Here is a 26,295-nt window from a genome sequence, read left to right on the forward strand (position 1 = left end):
CTGTAATAAACATTGATTGTCTATATTGAGCTCCCACTTTACATCACTTTCGATTCGATAGACGGAGAAGCACACCCCTGCAAGGACTCCTCACCTGTGTTTGTTGACGCAACTGGCTTTTGGTTGGATGACCGGTTACATAGCCCGATTTTGGCAAATTATTATTTAGTTTGTAAACGTGTAAACCATTGACAGGAAAAGAAGGTGAAGAACAGGCTGGCAAATGCAACCGGAAGGGGCACAACGCCTACCTACTCTTCAGAAAGGAGGGGCTAGAAACAATTAGAATAGGAAGGGAAGATGAAAAAACAAGAGAGACAGGTCGTAGACTAAAGTAAAACAATTGCAAAGAATTGCTCATTTCAAGGACCAGCACTGGGAGTACAGCAGCCTGCGGAAAGGGGAAAGACTGTTGTGAGCAAAGCCCCATCTGCTGGTAAGAATGCAAGCCCACAGAAAGGTGAGCCTCCATTAACTAACCTCTTTTCCCATATCTACATGCACACTTTTTTGCTTTACCCCAGAGAGAAGATTTAACCGATTTTGTTTCGCATTTTGTGGCCTTTTATTGCGATAGCAATTATATGGACATTATACCGTATTGGACAAGGACAAAGTGGCGAGACACAAGAATACACAACACTCGCTGCACTCGCAACTATGTTATTTTAGAACGAACACTTCATATTTATATACTTGTGCACCCTCCGACGTCAAAGATGTGCAAGGCCAGATTAACATCACTTTTACAAAACATATATCCGTGCACACTCGGGCGTCAAAGATAGGCAACATATCTTACACTGTGCAATCCTATCCTAATCGTTGTATCCCTAACACATTCATTTTTACAAATTTAATCTAGTGACCTAAAAAGGCAACCTCGCTATGGCTCAGAAGAATAGATGGTTGACTTATACAACCCTCTTTTCTCTTGTAAATGTGAAAGGCTTCCACTAATTCCCTGCTCAGCTGATCCTTATGGTGCAAAAGAATTGTATCATCGTACAGCGGTGAGCACCCATGCTGTGCACAATGCCCATTAATGTGGGAATAAATGTTGCCCCTCATTGACCTTTTGTGTTCCATAAGTCTTGTGTTCACACACCACCCGTTTGGCCGATATATACTTTTCCACAAGATATGGGTAAACAATACACAAACACAACGGACGATCTGCACTTGACAAATTCCTTTGTATGATTAATCGTGCGCCTATATCTATTCCTTTTATATTGATCAAACTTTACGATCCAGTCCGGTACAAATTTTACCGAGTTTGTTAGGAGCTGAAAAAACTACTTGTAAACCATACCTGCTCCCTACGTTTTTTAGGTTATGTGCAATCTTGTGTGCATATGGAATTGACACAATTTATCTGCTGTCATTCACTTTTCTACTGGGCTCCTTCTGAAAGCCATTGTGCACATAATGAATCAACTTATAGGCTCATCTACAAAGCGCGTTTTTCGTAACCTGCATTCTTTAGCCTGATAACTTCATAACTGTTGGCGATTAGGATAGGATTGCAGTGTGCAAGATATGTTGCCTATCTTTGACGCCCGAGTGTGCGCGGATATATGTTTTGTAAAGGTGCTGTTAATCTGGCCTTGCACATCTTTGACGTCGGAAGGTGCGCGGGTATATAAAGATGAAGTGTTCATTCTAAAACTAAATAGTTGCGAGTGCAGCGAGTGTCATGTATTCTTGTGTCTCTCCACTTTGTCCTTGTCAATGCGCTGCTTCACCAATACAGCATGATTAATCACCAACTTGCCCAACTTTCCACATTACTGAACTTCAAAGTGGATTTCTGCCGTCAGCGTTGCCATGAGGTCCCGTATGACGTCAAACGGCGATGAAATCGTCGCCGCGCGCTGTATGCGCAAGTGAAAGCGCACTTTCACGGGGAGCGAACGCACGGCAGAGAGCAAACGCGCGTTCTGCACCGTGCTCCCTGAAGGGCTGCAGAATTAAGCGGCTCTTTCCTCCTTTACAATCACCATATATATATATATATATATATATATATATATATATATATATAGGGCAAATGTGACTTCTTCAGTCACGCTAAAGGCCGTGGAGAGACGGGAGGGAGGGAGGGGAGGCGACGTTTAGCTGCGGCACCAAATCCGTATTTGCATTGTGAGGCGAGAAGGTGGTAAAGATTTCCGACGCTGCTGAACGACTGTCCCGTTCTGATCTTGTCGAAAACCTCCAAGCCGCTCCCAGAGGCACCTGCAACAGTCGCCAACGCTGCGCGCGTTTGGAGTGAACGCGGGCAAAATGCCGGCGGCGTCGACAACAGTTCTGCGTAGGGTTGCCACCTGCCCGGTTTTGGACCGGCCAGGCCGGTTTTTTAGACAACGGATCGGTTGCCGGTCCGCACCCAAGACGGGCCGTCATTGGCAGTTTTTTTGCTCATCGTACCCCGATAAAAGGCGTTGAGATGTTGATCCTTTAGGAGCTTTATCCCATCCGGGTTATCCACCTGCATTTTTATTGTGCGCTGCAAGTACCGTTCGTAGTGGCTTTAGGAACCATAGTGGGGGCTGAGCAGGTTGAGAGGCAGCAACGAATGGCATTGTGGCATGCCAGGGCCGTTCAAGGATGTTATGGCACGATAGTTCAAGGCGTGGTGGTTGCGTGGCGTGATAATGCATGAAAAATGCATTAAGTTCATCATTTTCCGCTAGTTTCTGTCTGAAATGAAGGTTGTGTCTACAGATTTCAGTACCAAATATTTGAGTTAGGCTGAAAACCTCGGCGGCAAACATTTTGTTCAGTATCCCTTTAACGCTCGTTTGACTTTAGGTGCAAACATTGTAAGACTCGTGGAATTTGTGCGCTAGCCAGCAGACTAGTTGGTTCGCTCAGTTCTGGGTTCATGTGTACGTCGACATTATGTTGATGGTGAAGAGTGCAATAAATGTCATTGCATGTCGAAGATTTGACATGGGAGTTTTTTTTCTTTCAACACAACTTCAAGTTCCTGTCTGCCTCTCGCTTCGCGTCTCCGAAATTCGAGATTACATGACCTATATAAACGAGCAGGAAGAAACGTACATGAAGCCACCGCAATCGCGACTTGCGCAGCCTATCTATTGTGGAGGGCAGGTGAGACACATGCTCGCCTGGCCCTCACTGCTGCCCCTCCCAACCCTAGCGCGCGTTCCACCCACACCCCCTCCCTTTTGCTTGTGCATTAATCCACCATCCTTCTGGTCTCACCCTCGCACGCTTTCCATGCACATGGGGTGTGATAGGATCTTATTGTACTTGGACTTTATACAAAACATTACGGCGAGAGGGCTTGCTGCTACGCTGTTTCGCTTTGGTGGCCGCTCCGTCGCGTGATTCGAGAGGTGTAAGCAGCCGCATGTAATTGAACCATTTGACCATCTGCATCCACGGCAGTTTCTATCTATTGCCTCGGTATTGCTTTGCGAAGACAATGCAATCTTGTTATAGTGAAATCGTGTATAAACGCACTTCATTATATTGGAGTTCAAAATACAAGGTGTTCTATGGATAAGAAGTTTTTATATAAAAAGTTGAATACTTTATGTGGAGAATTTCGTCATATTGAAGTTTATTATATTGAGGTTTAAGGGGGGACGCGGCTTTCGCATCGCGAAAAATGGCTAAAAAATCGATTTTTTGAAAATCAAATTTTCAGTTTCTATAACTCTTATTCTATCTGATTCCGAAATATCATCACTGAAAACCAAGTAGAAGTGCTCTAAAAAAATTGTTGTATCAGCCAAGGTGCCGAAAAATTTCGCGGAAATCGCGAAAGAACGGCGTTTTTCAAGCCACGATATCTCCGGAACGGCGCAGCCGAGCGCCGCCATCTTGGTCTCGTTGGAAAGCGCATTTCTCCGTCTTCAAATTTGCCGCTTCAGCTATCTCCTCCATACAGAAACGAGCACACAAAAAGCCAATGATTGAAGGTCTTGCCGGAGCCACCGATTGGCCGCGCCCGCCACGTGACTCAAGCGCGGTTCGCCATTGGTCCGGTGCTCGCTCCGCGACGGCGTCGTCTGCTCCGCTTGTTGCGGTCTCCTCGCGAGCTCCGGACAGTTTCCGTAATCTCGACGAGTGTTAAAGCGGGCGCTATGCGGACATCGCAGTGGCGTGGCCGATCCCGCTTTTTGTGGACGTCTCAGACCCGCGGCTAGGCATTCCGAGCATCGGCGACGCGGACTTCGCGACAATGCTTCGGGCACGGAATCCTCGGACACGAGGCTAAGCCTTTCGCGCGTAGGCGCCTCCGCCTCCGACGCGCGGACTTCTCGGATCCTTGCCTAAGCATTTCGTGCATCGGCGCCTCCGACTGCGCAACTAAGCACATCGAGCGTCGACTCCTCGAGCCCGCGGCTACGCATTTCGCGCGTCGGCACATCGCTCATCGAGAGTCGACACCTCGGACCCGCGGCTAGGCACTTCGCGCGTCGGCATCGCGAGCGTCGACTCCCCGAGCCCGCGGCCAGGCATTTCGCGCGTCGGCACCTCGGACTGCGGGCTAATCTAATCGAGCGTCGACTCCTCGAGCCCGCGGCTAGGCATTTCGCGCGTCGGCACATCGCTCATCGAGTGTCGACTCCTCGGACCCGCGGCTAGGCACTGCGCGCATCGGCACCTCGAGCGTCGACTCCTCGAGCCCGCGGCCAGGCATTTCGCGCGTCGGCACCTCGGACTGCGCGATTGAGCTCACCGAGCGTCTATTCTTTGGACCCGCGACCAGGCATTTCGCACATCGGCACCTCAGACCCGCGACTTAGCACATCGCGCGCCGACTCTATTATCGTATTGCCACGATTTCTCGTACCAATACCTATCATACCACCCCTTCATAAAAAGAACCTCATCATGAGCTCTGTTCACTAGGCCACTTGGGCTGGCACAGACACCTGGCTGCAGAAGTGAGGCATCATACAAAAGTACAGGCTGGAAAGCACCTAGCAGTTGCATTGCTGCCTATCTATCAGTGGCTCTCCTAACATCCATAGCCATTGCCAATGGAAGATGATCCCAAAATTCAGTAACATGGTAGATTCTACCAAAAGAAAACAATGCCTCACTGACTGTACTAGAGACTGCTATCAATGAGGCAGTCTGCAGGTACAACACTAGAACTACTGTATATTTATGCCCACATAGTTCTGCACCTCACTTGGTTTGAAACCCAGGCACCATGCTCTTTGTAGAGCAGCAGTAAAGAATGCCATACAAACATGAAAACACAGAACAAAGGCACAGCAGACCAGAGGCCACATGTCCAAGAAGCCCCACATCACAAAACACATCAAAGATAACAAATTTGGTGCGTTTTAGAGAACTGAAGAGATGGGGAAACTTTGAGAGCCGTTTTCTCAAAACTGTTTTTTCGCCTTTCTGCTCAGTTTCTGGAGCTGATTTCTTCGTTACCGTTTAGCCTATTTTGATTCTGTTTTTTTTTGTCACGTTTCTTGGACTACAGTGCAGGTCGAGACAGTCTCGCATTTTTATCTTGACTTTTTATAAATTTATGGTGTGGCTATTCGCTCACTCCGAAAGTGTGCTTGGTGCGAAGGTAACTTCAAAAATGACTATCTAAAAAATTTGTGTTGCGAAAAAAAAAAAGTAAGACTGTCACGACCTCCAGCACGCATTGAGCTATGCATTCAATACTCAACGAGCCTTCCATCATGTTTTTTAAGCTCCCCAGGCCCTCCAGAAAGTTCAAGAGAGAAAAATTATGCTCAATAAAATGTTCTCAAGGTATCACTCTGAAACTTTTATGGAAGTATCAGGGAGACATTCTAAACATTTGTGCCAATTTTCATCAAAATCCATGAAGAAATCGGGAAGTTGATTTTCAAAGCCACGTCCCCCCTTAACTATAATTCCATATATCCAAGATAGTTTGTAGTCAGTCACAGATAAAATATTTGCATTGGAGAGAAGACACACTTCAGCAGATTTTCTTGCACGTTCGTAAGAGCAGCTTGCCACGATGCTTGCTGCACAGCTACATTGGCACTATTGGCGGCACTTAGGTTGACCAGTTAGCACTAGGGCCTAAAGCCCCTATATATAAAAAGTAGCGCCATTCTTAGATCTTGCCGCCACCGTGCTCACCCCGGCGTTTCCTCCTCGCCGCCTCCTGTCACCCCAGCTTTCTCCGCTCCCCCATTGGCCAATCCGTGTCACGTGGAAGCACGCATTGGCATTTTTGTATATTTTTTACTCTCCAGCACGCTCCGACCGCCATTCTCGGGCCTGTGCGACGAAAGTGCTGTACGCACAAACAGATCAAACGTAATAGGGACAAGAACTTAGTTGTGATAGCATGCTGCTGCGCCTTCAGCTGCTGCAACCGACAAGGCGAGGGCAAAAGGCTTTTTTTGTTTACCATCCGGCGAGCGCAAACGCTTGCTGCACACTTGGTATTTGCGCCGTCTCGCATCGTCGTGTTGCTACTTCCAAAACGGCATTATTAGGGCCAGTTACTGACTGACGAAGCAAAATCGCGCCTCAAAAACTTCTCTGCAGGGTGCGATCGAAGTTTTCCACGGATTTCCTCTGGTAGCGCATTAGCTGTCGTCTGCCACGGCAGGCACGACATAGGCGGCGCCACTGTCGAAATCGCGCCTCGATCACCCTGGCCGTGCCGATGGAACAGAGTGGAACGGAGGAGGAGGGAAGTGGTTAGCGCTACTTTTTATATATAGGGGCTTTACTAGTGCTCAGTAGAACATCTTCTGCTCAGAGATTGTCGGTGGAGCATGTGGAACGGAGGAGGAGGGAAGTGGTTGGCGCTACTTTTTATATATAGGGGCTTTACTAGTGTCTAGTAGAACATGTTCTGCTCAGAGATTGTTGGTGGAGCATGTTGGGCCTCAGCATGGCAACAGGGATAATTGGAGATCACAGGGAGAGGCCTTCGTCCTGCAGTGGACATAAATATAGGCTGATGATGATGGCAACTTAATTACAGTTGACTTCCGTTAATTCGACCCTGGTGAGACCGATGAAATTGATCAAATTATCCGGCTGGTTCGTGCAGAAAAAACGCCAAAACACATGCAGATTCATTTGGCAGTATTTGCCCGAGTGACATGCCCCGAACCATGTCAGACTCTGCACAAATGCACAGCCACTTTCTACATATCTAAAGTAGAAAACTAATGTAGAAATTACATTAAATCTCCTAAACAAAGTAAAAATGGGGGGGTGTTCCTAAAGTCAGCTTCGCCGCTATACAGGCGGTAAAGCGTACGAATGCCATGAAGGCGGTTTTGGTTTTTGTACGCAATTGCATTGCACAGGCAACTTCCAGCCCAATTTCTCTGGAAATCAAAACGTTCACATTAGAATTGTATAATACCATAATCAGACATTGTGATGTGCTGGTATTGCTTGAAAATCTTTCTAGGGCAGGCGGAAAATAGCCATTTTCGACGAGAAATGACGTGTGTTCAACGCATTCACTGTCCCCTAAGCTCCGCCGAGACAGATGCTTCCACTAAAGGGGTCATCATTGGGGTCACACTGGGTCAGGAACGCGCGTGCTGACTGGTCAAGTTCGAATTATCCGGTGAATGCCAACTTTTGGAATCAAACTAACGAACGTTTAGGCCCATAGACATGCATGAGCGCCAGCCGGGATCTTCAGTTGGGATTGAATTAATGGATGTCTACTGTATTAGCATGTTGGTCTGCTGTTCGTGTGTTGTGGCAGAATATCGTGCCAATCGCGCGCAGTAATAAACACAAAAAGAAGACACTGGCAATACAATGAAATACAGGTTATATTAATTTGCACAGCGATAAATAGACTGCCAGCTCGCAGGTGACAACAACGAAGTGTACAAAGGGCAGTCCCTTCATGCAGACGACTCCTGCTGCACTTGCTGCAGCTGCTTCTGCTGGGCGAACCACCGCCGACCGTTCCGCACGTCCTCTTCCCACTGTTTTCTGTACATGGTGTAGCATCGCATTGTAGCCTGTGCATCTTGCACCTGCGATGCAAAAGTTTACAGGCTGTTGTTTGATCCTGATGTTGCACTGCCTGACTGACAGACTTTCCAAGCAACATTTCACTCATGAAAAAATTTTTGCAACATCTATTTAGCGTGCACTTTGTTTCTTTAGTGCTGAGCACCCAATATTTTCCTGTCGGGAACATATGTCACACAGAATCCTGCATGCCGTTTGTGATTTTAAAGTGATCTTAAAGATTTTTAAGTTTTAAAGTATAGATGAAAGGAAGATAGAGAACAATTATCATTTGGGGAGGAGACAAGCCCCAAAGGGTGCAAATTTGTCTTGCAGTGTGCCACTGACAAATCACACTTTTGGAATTACAAAAAGGTTGCTCTTACTGTAACTGGTGCCATGGTAACGAATAAAAGGCATAAAAAAATAACGGCAAGCTCGCACTGAAGTTCTTGCAACAGATGTCAGATTTTGGCAGTGCCTGCTTAGTGCTAGTTAATTGTTTACTCGTACAGAAAATGACTACATTCAAAACTAAGCGAAGGCGCGATCTGGCAACTTGTGCCAATATTTTCTGTGCAACAAGGAACAAACATGAAAATGCTACGAAATCTGTTATGTCAGAGTGCCATTGTAGATCCTTTGGCGTAGGCATTTGAATTTGCAAAGGGAAGTTTTGCTTTCATTTTCTCCGCTAACCCATTTTCAGTCAAAAAGCATGTTCTGAAAAACCATCTACCAATCTACTTTATTTAGTGTCCTCTCCAGAGTTCTCTTAAATTGAAGATTAAATGCCCTAAACCTATTAACATATTTATGCCTGGGCCATTTAAATCATATGAACAGCTAGCTCGTCATCATCAGTAGAATTTCCTACTGAAATTCCTAGAGGGAACTCTAGCGCTGTGTCGTTCAGATACCGTAGGAATGGTGGTTAGTTACCGGATTTGTCTGATTTACGTGCTTGTAACTTCATACATTCTCGTGGCTTTGTATACTATGCTTTATCTGCCTTTAGTGGCCAAAATTTTGAAGTGATATTTTTCCAAATGCAGAAGGCAAGCACAGATGCATAATTGTTGTGAAGCGTTGCATTTATAGCGCATTATTTTGTTGAAAAATGATTGGTCTGCAAAGTCAAAAACCTGTTTGAAGCCACAGGGACGAAGTTTAGGCAAATCCATGCACTAACCATCATTCCCATGCTGGCGCTAGTGCCAGAACTCCCTCCATTAATTTTTGTAGGAAACTTTCTGGCGCTTACCTTTCTCCTTGGAAACCATTCTGTAACTCTAATAGACCATTGGTTCTCTACCCTAGGCATTACATGGCCTGCCAAACTCCACTTCTTCCTCCTAATCTCAACTAGAATATCTAGAACTGTTAGCGCGCTTCCCAAGAAAGGGTGTGCATGCACCGGAGTGCCTTGTGACTCTCGCCACAGTGACTCATCAGACCAAAGTGAATCTGAAGTCTAGCGCTATATCTACAACAAAGCGACCCACACTTCATCTGGCCACTATATATCTGCAGAAGCAGCTGCTGGTTTGGGTCAACTCTACCAACAGTGAGGAAGGCGTCAGCTAGTGCACTGACCGAACTGTGTTCTCCCTGCTGGACCCTCACTCCCAGGATGCGCTCCGAGAGGGCCTTGAGAGACGGCGTCCGACCGCCAAACATGGCCCGGAATGGGCGATAGGCGCTTGTGTCTCGTATTCGTCGCTTGGGATGGGACAGAAAAAGCACCTGCACAAACATGTTGTCAATGACGCGCAAAGATTAGAGAGACGTGAATGGAGAAAGGCAAGTGCACTACATCTCCTTCCTAGACTTTTAAGAATGCCTGGGATATAAGCAACTCTTTTCAGGGCTAAGAGAATCATGAAGGGCCCTCGAAGCAGAACGTTAGAGCCACCTGTAACCCTGTGTGGTCCAGTGATTCCTGTAGAAATTGTAATGTTTTACAAGAAATATACCACATTGAGAAAAACAAAGCTATTTTCAGAAATATGAATGTCGGCAGTGCTGATTACATTACTTGTCAACTCTGTGCCACAGATTATGGCTCTCCCTGAAATTTCACAAATGTCCATGTGTCGCATCACACTGACATTAGGCCTGTGTGCTCCATTTTTGGATCCTGCTGCATAATCGCAAATAACCTGCTTTGGGTGACATAAAAATAATCTTAAAATAATCTATGGCCATATTTCAAGCCATTATGATTGTGAATTAACTTATTAAAAAATGTAGAGAACCACATGCTGCTTAGAAACACAGAGCTTTTGGCAGTTCATGAGAAATGCCTTCGATTCATTGCCATAAGCTCCAGCGGTAATTCTTTCTTGATTTTTCTCAACTTTAGTCCTTTAGATGCACCATAATAAAATTTTCACTTCATTAAAAAAATTCAGAAGGGCTAACAGCTGAAGCTGTTTTCCAATCTGGAATTGGTAGTAAATCGAACGTTCTTATGTCTCACTGCCATGACTTGTTGCTACAGCTGCCTCCTTGCTGGAGTAACTTATGCAATCTTGCTCAAAGGCCAGTGAGAAAACAGCTTCCGCTGCTAACCTGGCACTAAAATTTCTTTTTTCCACACTGCTAATGTATACTATTTGTAGTATAGTAATGACACATTTGAATGGTTATTTGAGAGCACTCTCGAGGTACCATGAAAGTCGTTCGAGACAGCTTTAAAGGGGCTACAAAGCACTTTCAACTAATCATAAAATGGCCTCAGTATTAAAGGACGTCATCTCACACATATCACGTCGCAAAAATTTTAAGAATCCTTCAACTATAAGCGGTGTTATCGCACCGATACCCGGCTTTCTCTCTCTTTTCGTCTCCACTAGTGTGCTGGAAGCTAAAAAACAGAGAAACCAAGAGGGCAAAGCCCCGGCCAAAAGTTCAGTACCATGGCAGTAAAAGGGCTCATCGTTGCACCCCGTGCTGCCATCTCTGAGGCCACGTGCAGTTGACACAGCTACGTGCAGTGCAAAGCTGAAACGATTTTTCTGTCTTTTTGAGATCGCAGACATACTATATATATATATATTTCATTTATTTAACTCAAAATCAGCAATTACGCATTACTGAGAATGCTCTCGCGATCACGAAATCAGCTAATAGCATTGGTGGGCCAGCTGCTATTGATGACGCTGCATGACGGCATTGCGGAAGTGAGAGTAAGCGATTTTTTGCTGTTTTTGACACAAGATTGTATGTTCCCTGCAGCCTCTACGACAGATCGGCCACGTTTTCTTACTGCTATGTTGAAAAAGTGTTTCAGAGCCCCTTTAAAGCTGCATTACGAGAACAAGTGGGTCTTAGTAGTACTAATGATATGCCTTCATCATCATCAATAAGGTCATAGTTTAAGGTCATAGTTTGATTCATATAACCTTTGCAGCACTCATTACCAGAGCAATTAAAAGTGCCATCAATGTGCCCCTATAAATTCACTGTGGTATAGTTGCATTGTTTACGAAATGTACACACACTGTTAGAGTTGCTTTTGAGTAACATATCCTTGGAGCCACCCGTTAATGCTCCTTGGCATCACTTTCACTGCAATGACACTGATTACAATGTTGAAAATATTCGAACCCAGCCAAGGTAAGAACAATATAAAATTAAAAGAAATACTTTCAAACTAGAATTCTTTATTGCTACGGTTAGAGCTTTATGACTGCTACAACCTCCAAGCAGTTCACTGATGCAACTACGAAAATGGTGGCAACATGCAACAGTTCGATCTTATAGCCTATGAATGGCCATACCACACGATGTTACAGCCTATGAAGTGCCATACAGACACATAAAAAGGCAGTGTAGACACAAAGTGCACATTAAACGGTTCAGTTCAGTTTGCATGAAAAGCACTGCTTAAGCTTCTTATGTAAGATCAAACTGCGATGGCCCACCTTTAGGTCATGGTGCACGGCATGGCCAACAAGGATGCGACCGTTCAGTATTTCGCTCACTTCCTTCTGGACTTTACTGAAATCCTCAGCTGCAAAGGAACCAAGCAAATGAAGTCTCAATAAGACCTCAGCAGAGACTCCTTACGACCGTGAAAGGCCAGTGTACACACTGCATCAATATGAAATGGAACACTTGAATCCTTATTCAAACAGCTAGTCCTGCAAATGGTATGTAAATGATTCAGTCACACATACTTGCAATAGTTCCTGTGCTTTTATCCTGCTCATAACTTCATTTCAGAACACGAACATGTAAAATTACAATTTAAACACAAATATGGTGTTTCCTTTCATGATGGCACATTGTGCACAGGCAGTGACACGATGCAATCTCTGTTAAAGTGCTATAGCTGTTAATGGTGCTTCATCCAGCGTTTGTGGCATTTGTCAAGATTATCACGATCATGTTTTATTGACAGAGGAAGTTCCCATACAAGAAAAGACCATTATCCTCACTCACAAATTTATCACAAGCCCGCAAAGTGCTAGCCGTCATCATCACTTCAGTTGTCATTGCTTTGAATGTTGTTAAAAGGGCCAGGTTAGGCACTGCTAACAGACAAGCACAGGGCATAGATTGCATGCTGACAATCGTGTGTTCTAAGTATCAAACCACTACATGGTATGAGAACAGCTGAAATTTCAAACGAAAGCCTGTGTGCGTTTATTCATGAGGGAGCCCCACTCCTTGCCATCGAATCAAGAGAGAAGAGAGGTTTTCCAGGAGAATCAAGGGCACGTGCATAAACACTACTACATAAGATGAACAGCCTGCAATGTCACCAATTATGGCACGTGGCTTCAGTAAATCATACAATGCAAAACACAATAAACTGCCCCTGTCAAATGTACCAGACAGCAAAAAAGAAAAGAAAAAGGAGGCGTTGCTTGTAACACACATATAGGGCAGTCTCTCAGGGCAGTCTGCTCTGTTATTGGAGAGGGCAGGAAAGGAATGTCGCTTGTGGACAAGCGTTAAGGCAACAGAAGAGTATATTGTCCTGCACCTCCACAATGCCACATGCATGTGCCACTTGTTCCCAGAAGAAGACGAGGACGATCTATTTCTCGAGCTAGTTCTCGAGTCTTTTGTCGGTGCTGCGCTGCCCCTTTGACGATTCGGACTTGGAAGTCACTTGTTCATTAAACGTGATAATATGTTGGCAGAAAAGCTTGCCTCTTGGCAGCACAGCAATTTCAATTTCTCCTGTCTCCTCTAATAATGAACTAATTTGAAAAATTATTCTGGTTAAACGATTCCTACCAGAACTATACAACTTTCAGAGTATATTCCGAAATCTCCAATGACGTCTGGCGAGGAGCCCTTTAAAAGCTTCCCTTTGAGTGGCCTTTTACAAATTTGTTTTTGAATGAAGTTTTGTGAATGCTGGGGTGGTATCCAAGATGTTCTCCCACAGCAAGAACTGTTTGTCATTAAGAAAAATTAAATTCCGGCGTTTTACTTGTCAATATCACGCTCTAATTAGGGGGCATGCCGTAGTGGGGGTACTCCGGATAATTTTGTCCACTTGGGGTTCCTTAACAAGCACCCAAAGCATGATACATGAGAGTTTGTGCATTCTGTTCCCCTCAGAATGTGGTCGCCGCAGCCATGATCAAACACGTGACCTCGTGCCCAGCAGGAGAGTGTCGAACAGAAACTTTTTTCGTTCCGGTTTTCGGTTAGGTTCACCGAAAATGTTTTAACTGCAGTGCGAAAAAAAAAAAAAAAAAAACAGTTCAAACCAGTTCCAAGTTCATTTGCATAATCGAAGAATAATTACAGAAAAAGAGCACACATAATTTTTTTGTACAAAAACTCGATGCTGCCGCCAAGCTGCACTGAAAGATAACGCCTGTTGTTCTTAGGACGCACGTAGTTAGAAAAGAATTATGTAGATCCAACACAAATGCTGGAATCTAGTATGTGCAGTGAAGCTTTATTGAGGGAGAGAGAGAGGAGAACGTATTGAGGAATCACAGAGTCCTCAAGCTTGCTACTCTGCTCAGGGGAAAACAGAAGGGCAGAAAAATAGGGGACTGAGGAGTAATGATGAGGCCAGGCAGAAGGATGCAATTGTTTACATGTTCACGCTCGAAGGACCCATTCACAGCCCATGTTAACTAAATATTCTGAGATTCTTGATGGCTAGCTTCAGTCATATGTTTGGTTAATGGCCCAGTAACACTTTTTCACTGAACAGCTGGCTGCTAAGTAATGCTAATGAAGAGATCAATGCCAGTCGGCCGTTCACAGTCATACTTGGGACAAACAAGCACTATATGCACTCCGCTGTCTCAGGTACCTTGCATGCATCACAGTCTGGTGAGTCCACACAACAGATGCGATGCAAATATTGTTACGTTAACACAACACCTGGTCTTGCTCCCAACGCAATACGCTGAAAACCGTACTAACAGTGCTGCTACCTTTAAAATTGTGGGAGATGTGCATTCACAAATGAAGTAGAGAAGTTGAGCCACAAGTGTAGGCAATGCATGGATGAAAAGCTCCAGGAAAGGTGGCCAACCTGAACCAAAAACGATTATTTTTTCCATTCCGTTTCACTCCGGAGGGAAAAAAAATAGCAACATTCCGGTTCAGTTCGGGATCGATACCCTGCTCAGCATCGCAACACCACAGTCACTGCGCTATGGCGGGGGGTCAATTGTTGTCACTGATCAGTGGTTTCATTATTTTACTTTTTACTATCAGAACTCACTAGCCACTACGTCTAAAATCTAAACTAGAGCTCTAGACTCTTGCCTCTGCCTCTATCACAGGTTTTTTAAATTCCACATCATGCGACAGTCAGCTGATCAAACTAGTGCATCGTGTTCATCGTACAGGCCATTCGAATACTGTGATCCTGCCACAGGCCCAAACCACTAGGCTCCTGCAGTAACCTTTTGTCCAAACTGCTGAGACTGGAATGGCTTTCAGAGACCAACTGCCCTCATCAGTGATACTGCATGCTTTAGGTCTTCTACAGAGTGTTTTGACACATAGTCGTAACATCGTTTTCATAATTCGAACCCTTTATATGCCCACACTTTATGTAATGTCCCACTGGGAAAGGCCCTAGAGGCATAAATAAAAATCATCCTTGGCTGTATGAACCCAAGCCCTTATCATTAGCATAACAGTGTGTGTTGCTAGGCCAGCTGGTTCATACTTGGAAGAAGCAAAGCACAACTTCAGCGATGACGACAGAAGGGACACACAAGACAGGCACTGACATCAAACTAGATTAAATTTTTATCTGACATTTCTTAGCAAGCACATAAGTGAACGAGATACACAGGGGATAAAAGGAAAAGGTAAGAGCAGCGTTTATGGACCTATCCTCCTGCTTGTTAAAAAATCTATCTACTCCACATAAAGCTTAGCCACACGTTAACACCCTTTTGTTGCTGCTGTCAGAGCTACGCACTGCTCTACAAGCAGGTTAGAATCGATCTAGTGCCAGGATGTGAAGACACTTTGCAAAACTGAGTAGCATTGCTGGTGCGTTTCAACAGCTTGCAGCCGTTGTATTCTCGCTGCGAGGTGCAATGTACTTGCCTTTCTCCAAATCACTTGGTCGCACCCCGCTCACTGCAGTCCTGTAGTCGACCACTTCCTCGGTGGGCTTGACAAACTTGTCGTAGATCACATGGCCCATGACATTGACCAGAGAGACACGTGCCAGCACGGAGTCCTTGCCCTCGTGACCAACACCCACCATCTCACAGTCCATGGCCACCACTCGAGTGGGCCTGTAACAAGACCAATGTCACCTAAGGTACACTCCTTGAGGAATAGACGTCCTGTTTACAATTCCATTTAGCATGTCAACATAACGCCTAGATAAAATAATTCTTTAACACCATGCAGTAAAGACCTTTGATATGAAAAGAGACCTCATTAGTGGCAGCAGACATCAAGAAAATAAACATAATAGAGTAGACTGCCGTTAATTTGACTCCGGCTAATTCGATCCTGCCCGGAGGTCCCGGCCAGCGCCCATGCATACTTATGGGCCTTCACTGGATAACTCGACCAGTCAGCCCAACGATGATTTTCAAGCAACAACCGTAGCTAACAATGTATGGTATTTATCCGATTCTAATGCGTCTTTTTTTTCAAGAAAATTCGGCAGAAAATTGCCTGCATCGTGCAACCACCTTGGCATTGTTCAGTAATGTACCACGACAAAGCTGACTTTAGGAAACCAGCCGCCATTGAGCAACACATATAGACACTTGCCCATTTTTCTTGCTAAAAAAATCAGGTGGGAGTTAGATTTCTGCTTTGTTTAGGAGCTTTAATGTCACTTTTTCGTTAGTTTACTTTGGCTACATAGAAAGAGCGCACACATTTGATTTGGAGGCATGTTAGATTTGGGCAAATACTATTATGTGAAGCAGCGGTTTGTTTTGAAGTTTCTTTCTGCTTGTTTAGTTCGACCAGCCGGGTAATTAGATCAATTTCGTTGGCCCCGTCAGGGTCAAATTAACTGAAGTCTACTGTATAGTTGCCTAATATGTGAGAATAATGTGACAATTCAGTGTTACCAGATGAATGTTATCCATTGAACGAGCCAGAGAATGTCAAGAATGTCAGTAAAGCTCATTTGCTCAGTAACCCTTCAGCAATGATGTCAAGCAAAGGCAAATCACACTGCAACTAACTCTTGTATTACAAACATGCCTTGACTCCAACTAAATCCCTTGATTCTGCTGAGAAGAGAACAGACAAAGCATACTAAGGCAGAAGCGCACGAAAGACACGGACACAGGAAACTTAAATCTGATGCCACGAACGCTCATGTCAGTGGCTAGTGGCGTCTTTGTCTTTCCTGCGCTGCTGCAGGTACGTTGAACCAACGTTAGTACATTGAACCGACTAGTCCATCAACTCATGCTGGACAAAGGAGTTGCTCTGCTTCAACAATGCTCCCCACAAATTCCTGAGCTATAATTTTGCAGGCAGGCACTTCCAGTGCTGGCGTGAAGGCACGGGAGATCCAGGGGAGTGTTTCTAAAGCACTTGCCAGCTGTAGCAAGTGAATATTCGTCAGCTTCTTAAAGTGGAGGCATCGATGAAAAGGAAGACAAATTCAATGCTTATCGACCCTTTTCGCAGAGCAGTTTGTTTCAGAGAAAATAGATGGCGCTTACGGCGGCGCGCCATAAGTCTCCTCAGCGACCGCGCACGAATACGAAACCATTACCGCTTCTACCTTGCTTCTTTGCGATCAGCTGTCGGAAATGCAATCGAGTTTTTGCTAATGCACTGTGCTCCATTCATGCTGGTTTGAATCATGTGGATTGAAGACATGTGCAGTAGTTGGCTGCATATTAAGGAATGGAATGAATATGTGGGGCCAAGTTCGCGGACCGCTGCTGCAACTATCCGTACATGTTTCCGGCACTTCGAGATGTACGGCTTTCCTCGAGGATATACAAATTTGCTCATCCGCCAGCATTGTATTGCTAACCTTCAAAGAAAAGGCTTCAGCCACGGTACATCGGCAAGAGTGAGTACCGCTCGTTAAACAATGATAACAGGAGTAGCGCCGCTTTCTGTCATAGTAGGTTTCGCGCACAGTATCTACACACATCTACCCCAACCAACACGGAAACTTATACCCACTCTTTCGCCAACGTGTCAAGAATAAGTGAATGGGCAAACACTTGAATATATGTGCACTATATAAGCACAATTAGTGACGGTACTACACCGATAGTGCATGAATGGTAGAAGCTGAATGTTTCGTGACGGTCCACAAGAGTAAGTGAGTTACTAGCGATAATACGCATTTGCTACAAGGTATTACAATGTGCAGAACAGCTACGTTAGCCTTGTGTTCAGCAAGAACAAATCTAACGGAACTGAACACACCCACGAGCAATTAGGCAGAAAATTATCAGATAGTGACCACACCGGGCAATCTTACTGAGTCAGAAATGTGACAAGCCACTGCTTCAAATAATTGCCAAATAAAGAATGAAGACCAAAACACCATAATCATGATTCAATTGATGAGCGAAAAGTTTCGATAGCTTCGAATACAACTTAGCCCTGCTTTTAGAGCAAGCACCATATACTTTGCTCGCGTCGTTTGGACATAGCTTAATCAGCTCCGAAATCGCCTTTGCATCTTCTCTGAAACTGCGGCCAAAGCTTCGTGTGGTCCACCCAGTCACCGTCTACGACATCTCCCGAAACAGAGGCTTGCTAAGCTGCACCGGCGTCATACACATCCATTGTAAACACGTAGGCAACAGAGGCAGTTGAGGCAAGCAATAGACGCGTCACCAAGTGATCAATCATGGCAGCACCCACGGGATCGCCACGAAAAGGGTCACTAGTGAATGTAGGTTGTCACTTGGCCACACTCACTTGTTGTAGGTGCCCTTCTTTTCCAGGCCAATGGCCTGGCCTGCAGTTTGCACGTTTTCAGGTTCCAGCAGCAGTGGGTCGACGCCATCGAACCAGACTTCCTCCTTCCTGAAATGAAGTAAACAGATGACGCGGTGAGACTAGAGGTTACAGGCAACTAGACAGCTGGAGACAACCAAGTCCATGTACTTAAGCCTATCCGAGCATTGGGCGTCTTGGCGTGACATGCTCTGCACCAACTATATAGGCAACGCACAGAAAGAAATGGGTCGGTGCACTACCCGCAACTGATTTGATTTTGGCAATGCTACACATAAGAGTGAATGAATACAAGGCACAAAAAGATATGAGAAAAGAATGAAGATAAATAGGCACCACCCCCTCACTTTCCTAATCACACTGTCACGCTCAGGAATCTTATCTCGTTTTCATACAAAACAACAATAGGACAGAGGTAGGCAATCTAGACATTGTACCAATGGAATAGCTGGGCTGTGCGAAAGGTCATTAAAATCAAACTAAGATTGCGCGTTCCAGTATGAGGCAAGGCCAGCAAATGGGAACCAAGGTTAAAGCAGATCGAGATAATCAGGAAAAGCAACGATGCCATAACACACAAGCTGCTGGCAGCATGCTTCGACAAAAATAGAGCGTGTGCATAAGTTATTGCTTAATGATTTTCTACAAAAACGATATACAGGCTGTGGGCACAGAAAGCACGATTTTGCAAAAGGGAAAGCCACCGCTAACCGAAAGACACCCCTATGAAAATGGTGCAATGGGGCGAAAAATTTAATTCTGGGTGTTTACGTGCTAAAAGCACAATCTGATTATGAGGCTCGCGTAGCGGAGGACTTTTGGATTGATTTTGACCACCCGAGATTCCTTAACGTGCACCTAAATCTAAGTAGACGAGTGCTTTTGCATTTCGCCCCAATTTAAATGCGGCCGCTGCATCCGGGATCAAAACTGCAACCTCAAGCTCAGCAGCGCGATACCATAGCCACTGGGCTACTGCAGCAGGTGCAACTGGCGTGAGGTGGCTTTGATGAGTCGGGGCCTTAAAGGGACGCTAAATAAACACGTTAGGCTGAATTGGCTAATATTACGTATCTGGCATGCCAGAAACCTTAGTCTTGCCGTGAATAGTCTTGGTAAGCCAGAAGAGACAACAACTAGAGACAAGCATGAAGCACGCACGTTAGCTGCTCATGACATCATGAGATTTGAACAGCATCTCCCTGGGTCTAGTTAACTGATAGTCAAGGAAATACACATCATTCTACAGGAACCAATGATGCAACCTGGGCCAGTATGACGTAAAACTATTCCAATCTGTTGTTATTCGAAATCATCCATTAGCCCTCCATGATAGGTCAGAATAGTTCGGGTCCAGCCTATGTGGGCGGGCGCCATGCCTGTATAGGCAGAGCCCGAGCCATTTTGACCTATCACAGAGGACTAATGGTCGATTTGGAATAAAAACAGATTGAAATAGATTTACCTTATAACGGCCCTGGTGAGATTTAAGCACTTCATGCGAATAAAAATTACCCGGAAGTACAAAAATACCTTGAAGTTTGTAATGTTGTACTAACGTACCAGCACTGCAGCGTGGGAGCAAATAACAACTAACCTTTCTCTCCCAAATAAATGCAAAATATGACTTAGAAGCTTCACCATAGTAAACTAACTGAAAGGTTGCTCTATGAGATCTCTCTGATGGCAGTTTTACAATGTGCACGTGCAGGAACAAAATGAAATCTGTTGTACGTAATGCACCACCCCCATTCGTTTTGACACTACATGTTTGCTGTACTTGCTCATTCCATCATGAGTCTGCATAGCACTGGTAACGGTAGTGGCAGTAGCAGTAGATGAGATAGCAGCAGTAGTAATACTAGTAACAGAGGCGGCAGAACAAGCAGCAGCAGTAGTAATAGTATTAAACTCATATATTATACATATGTACAAAACACTGGCACCACTTACTTGACTGGTGCCAACGTAGAGCAGTCCTTGCCTGCATTTTTCTTTCTGTTAGCTGCCTTCTCGGACATCCCATGTTTGTTTTTGGGAGGAACCTGAAGCTTCTACAAGTGCAAAAACACGAAAAAAGACAAACATATGAGTACAGTTTACTGACATAATGGTCAACTGAACAGAATTTATGAATTGCGAAGCAGACACCACTGTGCTAGTACACACCTAAATAATTTTTTTTTAAATTATGCGAGAGGCTCACCAGCACCCAGGGTGATGTACCACTGGCCAAAATATGACGGCTAGCACAATGTTAAAATGACCATTACTGTGTAGTTAGTGCCTTCCTTCCCATAATGTTTAATGCATGAAAGCAAGTACACTACATGCGAGCTACATAGCAATTACCATTTTAAAGAAGTGCTGGCCGCCATATTTTAGACAATTATGATTTCCGTGAAAACTAGCTTAACCATTTTTTCAAAAGGCTCCTTTATAATCACATTGTTCATGCAAATGGTTAAGACTTTGTCAACCTTGCAAACATGGTTTGCTGAATCACAGAACACTTCTCAAACAGTGTTGACAGCTAAGGAGGTACCATCACTATGAAAAGTTAAGACCACAAAAAATGCAAGAAAAAACTAACCCCTTCCACATCTGAGCATGAAATTCTGCTAACTATTGAAATGTTGCAAAAGCAGTTCGCAGTTTTTGATAAAGGACACAGCACTCTTATTTCTTAACTGTGGCGGCTTATGTAGTGATGAATCATCTTTGCTATCCCCATGTTGCTGACAAGCAGATTGTTGAATCCATCACAGTGAGGCATGTGAGACAGCGTGCCAAAATAAAAAAAATACTGTGGAATGTGATCATCTAGATTTTCCACTTTGACACACTTATGGACACGAAGGAAGCTTTGCACAGCACACAATAAGAGATGATTTAATTGTGCCAAGTCCAGGGACTACAGTAGGTGGGTGCATCTGACAGTCAACCTAGATCAAGATTTATAGCATGTTATTTCTGCAACATGTGATCAAACACCAACACGCTCGATCATATGCAACAATTCCCATTTCGGTACTTTCACCAATTCCTTATGCGGAAATTTTCAGATTTCTATGGTAAACGGTGGGGAATTTCCAATTGTCATACAATTGGGGTAAGCTTTCGCAGACAACTCCTGTTTTAGCTCCAGTTCAGAAGCAGTTTCTTTTGAATCTTTTGACACTAATATGTTGTCTGCTGGCGTATCTGTTATGCGCATATGTCTGCTGGCGTATCTTTGTGCTACCAGTATGCAACATACTATGTTCTGGTTGCAAGCACAAGCAGTGTGTCGTGTCCACTCTGTTGCAGAAACATGATGGTCCACTTGCTATGTGGTAAATAAGTTCAGATCCGCAACATGTTTCATGTGATAATTATGTCCCTGTGTTGTGAATCCACGCTTGCATGTGTCCTTTTTCTTTGGGTCTCATCGTTCCAGCCAACTTGCCCAATTATCTACGCTACTACAGAGCATTGCCGCAATACTGCGTGAACTGCTTAAACTCATAAGCGAGTCTTGGCACAGATGTCAGGATGCAGTGTTCAGCATTGAAACGTGCACTTCTTTGTAGGCTTTCTCACTAGTGATTCACTGTACCCTGTGGTAGCCCCCCCCCCCCCCCTTTCATTTTTTTTTTTTTTTCAGTTGGGAAACGCAAGCCTTTTGTGTTTCGCACTCTTTCCATGAAAATGTGCAGCTACTGTGTCGCATGAGGCAAGAGCACTGACTGTGTCCGCAATACACATGTAGACAGGCGGTTACTTGCTTAACGTATACAGTATTTCTTGGTAGAAATAAGGCAAGGCACAATATTTTTTTCCTGCAGCTGCTTTTGATCCCTGTCAGTGTTTTAACATAAGTGTAAAAGGGCACATTTCTACACTCACATTTTTTGATACGCCGCAGAACAACTTTAAAGAAAACTTGACTAAGAGACGACGTGCGACACAGCAAACGTGTCACACACATACGCACGCACGCACACCTACCTCCTGGAGAGCTTTCCAGTTGCTCGATGCGAACTGCAGCTTGCGGGGAAAAGCTGTTTGGGTACGCGGCACCGTCGTCGATGCGATACTATCAGGTGGGTTGCCACCCCTGGTCTTGCCTTTCTTGGACGGCGAGTAGCCATGCTTTAGAGCCAACTCGACAGCGCTGTTCTTGCCTTTGGGTTTGCGCTTCGGCTGGCGAGGTGTACCCGACGGCGTAGTCGCCATGACGTTGTCTCAGGAAGAACTCGTCTTCGCGTACGGCACCCAAGTCGACCACGTTTCCACGTCGCCGCCGCTCCAACGGTTTCGGTACAACAGCTCCCTTCGAGCTTGCGTCGTGACAACACAAGTACGCACGAGGCGACCGACAGTCCGCCTGCTGTCGGCGCCGCGAAGTGGGTTTCACGAACGCACGTGCAACTGACGGACCGATGTGCGGACATGCGGCGACGAACACGACATTTTCAAATCAAGGCGAAATTTTAACGTATGCATGCGCATCGCCATAATCCCAAACGCTTGCTGGACAGCGTTGCCAACCTCCGCTATCACTATCACATCAAAAAAAAAAAAAAAAAGAAGAAGTTTTGAATATGTCTTGATATAATACTGCAGCTTTTTTTACCACACGTGGTACTCAACAAAAACGTGGAAATAAAACAAGTTTAATTATTTTTAATGAGAGTAGGATTCTTTTAAGGGTACGCTATCATTACGCTACGACTAGAGTAGAGTGACTATTCTATGAAAGCGTATTTCTCGTATGGGGCTCTTGCGTTGCCCAGGCGGCGCTGCAAAAATGGTGCTAAAAAGCGCCCTCAATCCGAAACTGGGTAGTACCAAGCTCGGTCGTCTGCTTCGGGAAGCACGTTTACAATATGGACCCGCCACTTTCGGTTGTGTTGTACCATGGCTTGCAGCGAATATCGGGCGCCGAAGATTTTTTTCATGGGTGGCATGCTGCGTAAAGGCAAGAAATTGTGCAACGCCGAATACGTGTACGCCGTTCAAGAAATAAGCGGCGAAGTTTTAGCGCGGTGTCAATCGCAAGTGAAGCGAGTCACGCACGTGTGAAGTTGAACTTCAGGTAAGGTTTGCACGCTGCTAGATTCAGGCGCACAAACGCGAGGAAATGCTTTCTATAAATGAATTCACAGCAGCGATAAGCAGACATGTGTACGGAACTGTTCGAGCTCAAGACGGTACGCGCCGCGACGGCAGCGGTCTTTCAGCATGCCGCGGAGTACGAACTGCTCGAGCGCACGATCGTAAGCGCCGCGACGGCAGCGGTCTTTCGACATGCCGCGAAACGGCGGGTCTCCTGCAATCTTTGTTGACTGCATGCCGGTAGACAAGTAATTATGCCTGCGCTGTAGTAGCGGTCATCTGTCCCTTTAGCAATTGATAAATAACTTATGCAATGCATATAAGCTCGCAGTAACGTACGTACATGAGAATCACGCTGCAGTGCGAGCTCGTGCGCTGCTCGCTTGATGTAGCTTTTAATATGACAGCGCTCGATGCTCGAACATCGATGTGCTGTAATCAATACTACCTTGCTGTGCTGCCTCAACGTGCTGGCTTGAGGTCAAGTATGAGCACATTCAACTAGACCTGTGCTGCTCGTAGTGGGGTAGTGAATTGTCACCGAATCAGCCCGACCATTTGTGGTCATTTGAACACACCTGGTCACTTCACCACTTCGCACCGATCGAATTGTTAACTGTCACTGTGGCCGGGTCTCGAATCGTGAATCACCAGCCATGCCTGCTGCTATGTCGGTCTCCCATTTCGCTTACCCAGCGCGACAAACTGCAGTTATTCAGCGCGCCCGACGCACCACTTCGTGAGGCCTTGAAGGAAAACGGTAGAATCTGATGTTGGGATTCAGGCCTTCTTGTTCATGGCAGCCCACGACGCAGCAGTAACGACGGTGACGCTTTTTCGAGGCTGAGCTAGGTCTCTCCGGATCGGCGTCGCCGATGTCTTCTGCTTCTAGCATTACGTCCCACGGCACACGGAGAGTCCGTTTTCGTATAACTATAGGCTGCGGCCAGCTCGCAGCCTGGTCGCCATGGTCTGTGAGAAGTGACGAGCCTTTTGGCACTCGAAACAGGGCAGAAAAAAGTGCGAATCGACGCAAAACGCGGGCTAGAAACGTGCGTCGCCACAGCCAGGGCTCAATAATATCCAAGCTGGTACTACCCAGATGACGTTTTTCGCCGCCACCAGGCGCCGCTACTATACCAAACTCCAGCGCAAGACGCCCATTGGCCCGAGCGTCGTGCGCGTGCGTCAGTTGCGAGAGAGACGTCAGGGGAGTTTTTCTGGACAGTTTTGCGAGATGTGAGACCGTTTAACAGCGGAGCCGTTTAAGCCGGCCGTAATTTGTGCCGCGAGCCGCAAAACCTCAGTACACTGTAGTGACCTAGAATATGTCGTACAAAAATCCCTCACGTGACTCGATCCTAGGCACCTAGGGACACGATCATTTAGGGACTTTTGAGAAGGCGCGATGGTGGCGCCAAGCGACGACGTATGGTGTTCTGTGGGCATGCGACGGCGTGTTCGTTCTCGGCGTGAAGTTGGTTCTTTATTCTATGTGATCGTTCCCTGGCCCGCGCCGACCGCGCGTTGTTCAACATTGCGTGTGTGATTGTGCTTGTGTTGCTTGTGGGTTCGGTGTTACTTGGCGGAAAGCCGTGAGTAGTGCTTGTGTGGCAGTGCGGCTTTGGCCTCGGTGAGCTCTGGCAATACATAATCTGCGTTGTGCGATCCGTGTTCCTTGACAATGCGGCGGTGGTGGCGATTGAAATGTCGAAGTGGCGTAGCGCCTCGGCAGCGCAGTTCAGCGAACCGCGATGTGGCGTCGCCGTGTCCGCCTTTGCTTAACGGACGTTGAGGGATGTGCTGCTCTCTACAAGTCACAAAAATGTGACTGCGTCGACCGCCCACGGTTCAGCGCTGAATGTGTGGTTTGAGTACTGTGCTTGAAACGAGTGGTGCAGCTGTGGTGCCCTAATTTCGCACAATTGCGACGCGGGCTTTTGTGCAAAAAGGGCAACAAATCGTATCTTAACCCGCTGAGGCGATGCTACAATGTCAACAATGCCGTGCAAGTTTATTATGATGGTAGTTCCTACAGCAAGCATGTTTTAAGCAAGTAAGCGTGCACTGCAGCTATGCTGTGAATATAGCCTCAACTCAAGAATGTGGTGTTTGCAGAACCCCATATTTGTTTCCGCTTTCAAACAAGCTGTATGTTAGGATTCTACTCACTGCTCACATGAGACATGGAGGTCCATTGTGTGGGTTGGGGCTCAGCAGCAATGTGTGGTGAGGGGGTGTGGAGTTGGTGGCTGTGTCAGGTGCCTCACTGAATTTTGTCATTGGAATAAGCCCAATGTAGAAGGACACACCGTATACCTGATGGCTCACTTTCACGGATATTACCGTATTGGCATGAATATGCCTTTTTTCCTCAGGACACACCTCGCAATATATTCAGGTTCGTGACACATATAATCACAATAAATTTGTCTTTAGGAGAGACCAAAAGCCGCTCGTTGCATCATATTTGTGGTCGTGATACATGCAAATCCAGTACTTTCAGTGCCCATTGACTGACTGAGGGGTGCAGGACTTTGGCAGTGGTAGCAGCACCAAAGCAGCTGCCCAAATGGTATACGCTATAGACCTTTTCATCGGGCGAGGAGGAAAGCGCGCGCAACGAGCATTTCCTCCTCTCTTGCTTGTGCGAGCCGGTGCGGCTTGAATGTGTTGCTGGTCGCGTGCTGCGGAACGATTCGGAGGTGTTTTAGCTACTTCTGAGTGCAATTTACGGGATGTCAGTTCTTACGAGGTCGTCGAACAATCACTATGTAGCCTTTAGGTGCAGCA

The 26,295-nt window shown here is 45.7% G+C and overlaps 1 protein-coding gene across 1 annotated transcript; it reads right to left on the reverse strand.

Annotated features, from left to right (window-relative positions):
- Positions 1–7,785: 7,785 nt before the first annotated feature.
- On the reverse strand, positions 7,786–22,935 carry LOC119461311 (RNA exonuclease 4). The gene is made up of 7 exons (XM_037722568.2): positions 22,393–22,935; positions 20,356–20,456; positions 18,364–18,471; positions 15,541–15,734; positions 11,916–12,004; positions 9,583–9,732; positions 7,786–8,009 (listed from the first exon to the last, which is right to left on the reverse strand). The coding sequence occupies exons 1-7, from the start codon at positions 22,618–22,620 to the stop codon at positions 7,875–7,877; spliced, it is 1,005 nt and encodes a 334-aa protein (XP_037578496.1). The 5' UTR covers positions 22,621–22,935; the 3' UTR covers positions 7,786–7,874.
- Positions 22,936–26,295: the final 3,360 nt, after the last annotated feature.

This window comes from Dermacentor silvarum, chromosome 8 (assembly GCF_013339745.2).
Source record: "Dermacentor silvarum isolate Dsil-2018 chromosome 8, BIME_Dsil_1.4, whole genome shotgun sequence".
Taxonomy (NCBI): domain Eukaryota; kingdom Metazoa; phylum Arthropoda; class Arachnida; order Ixodida; family Ixodidae; genus Dermacentor; species Dermacentor silvarum.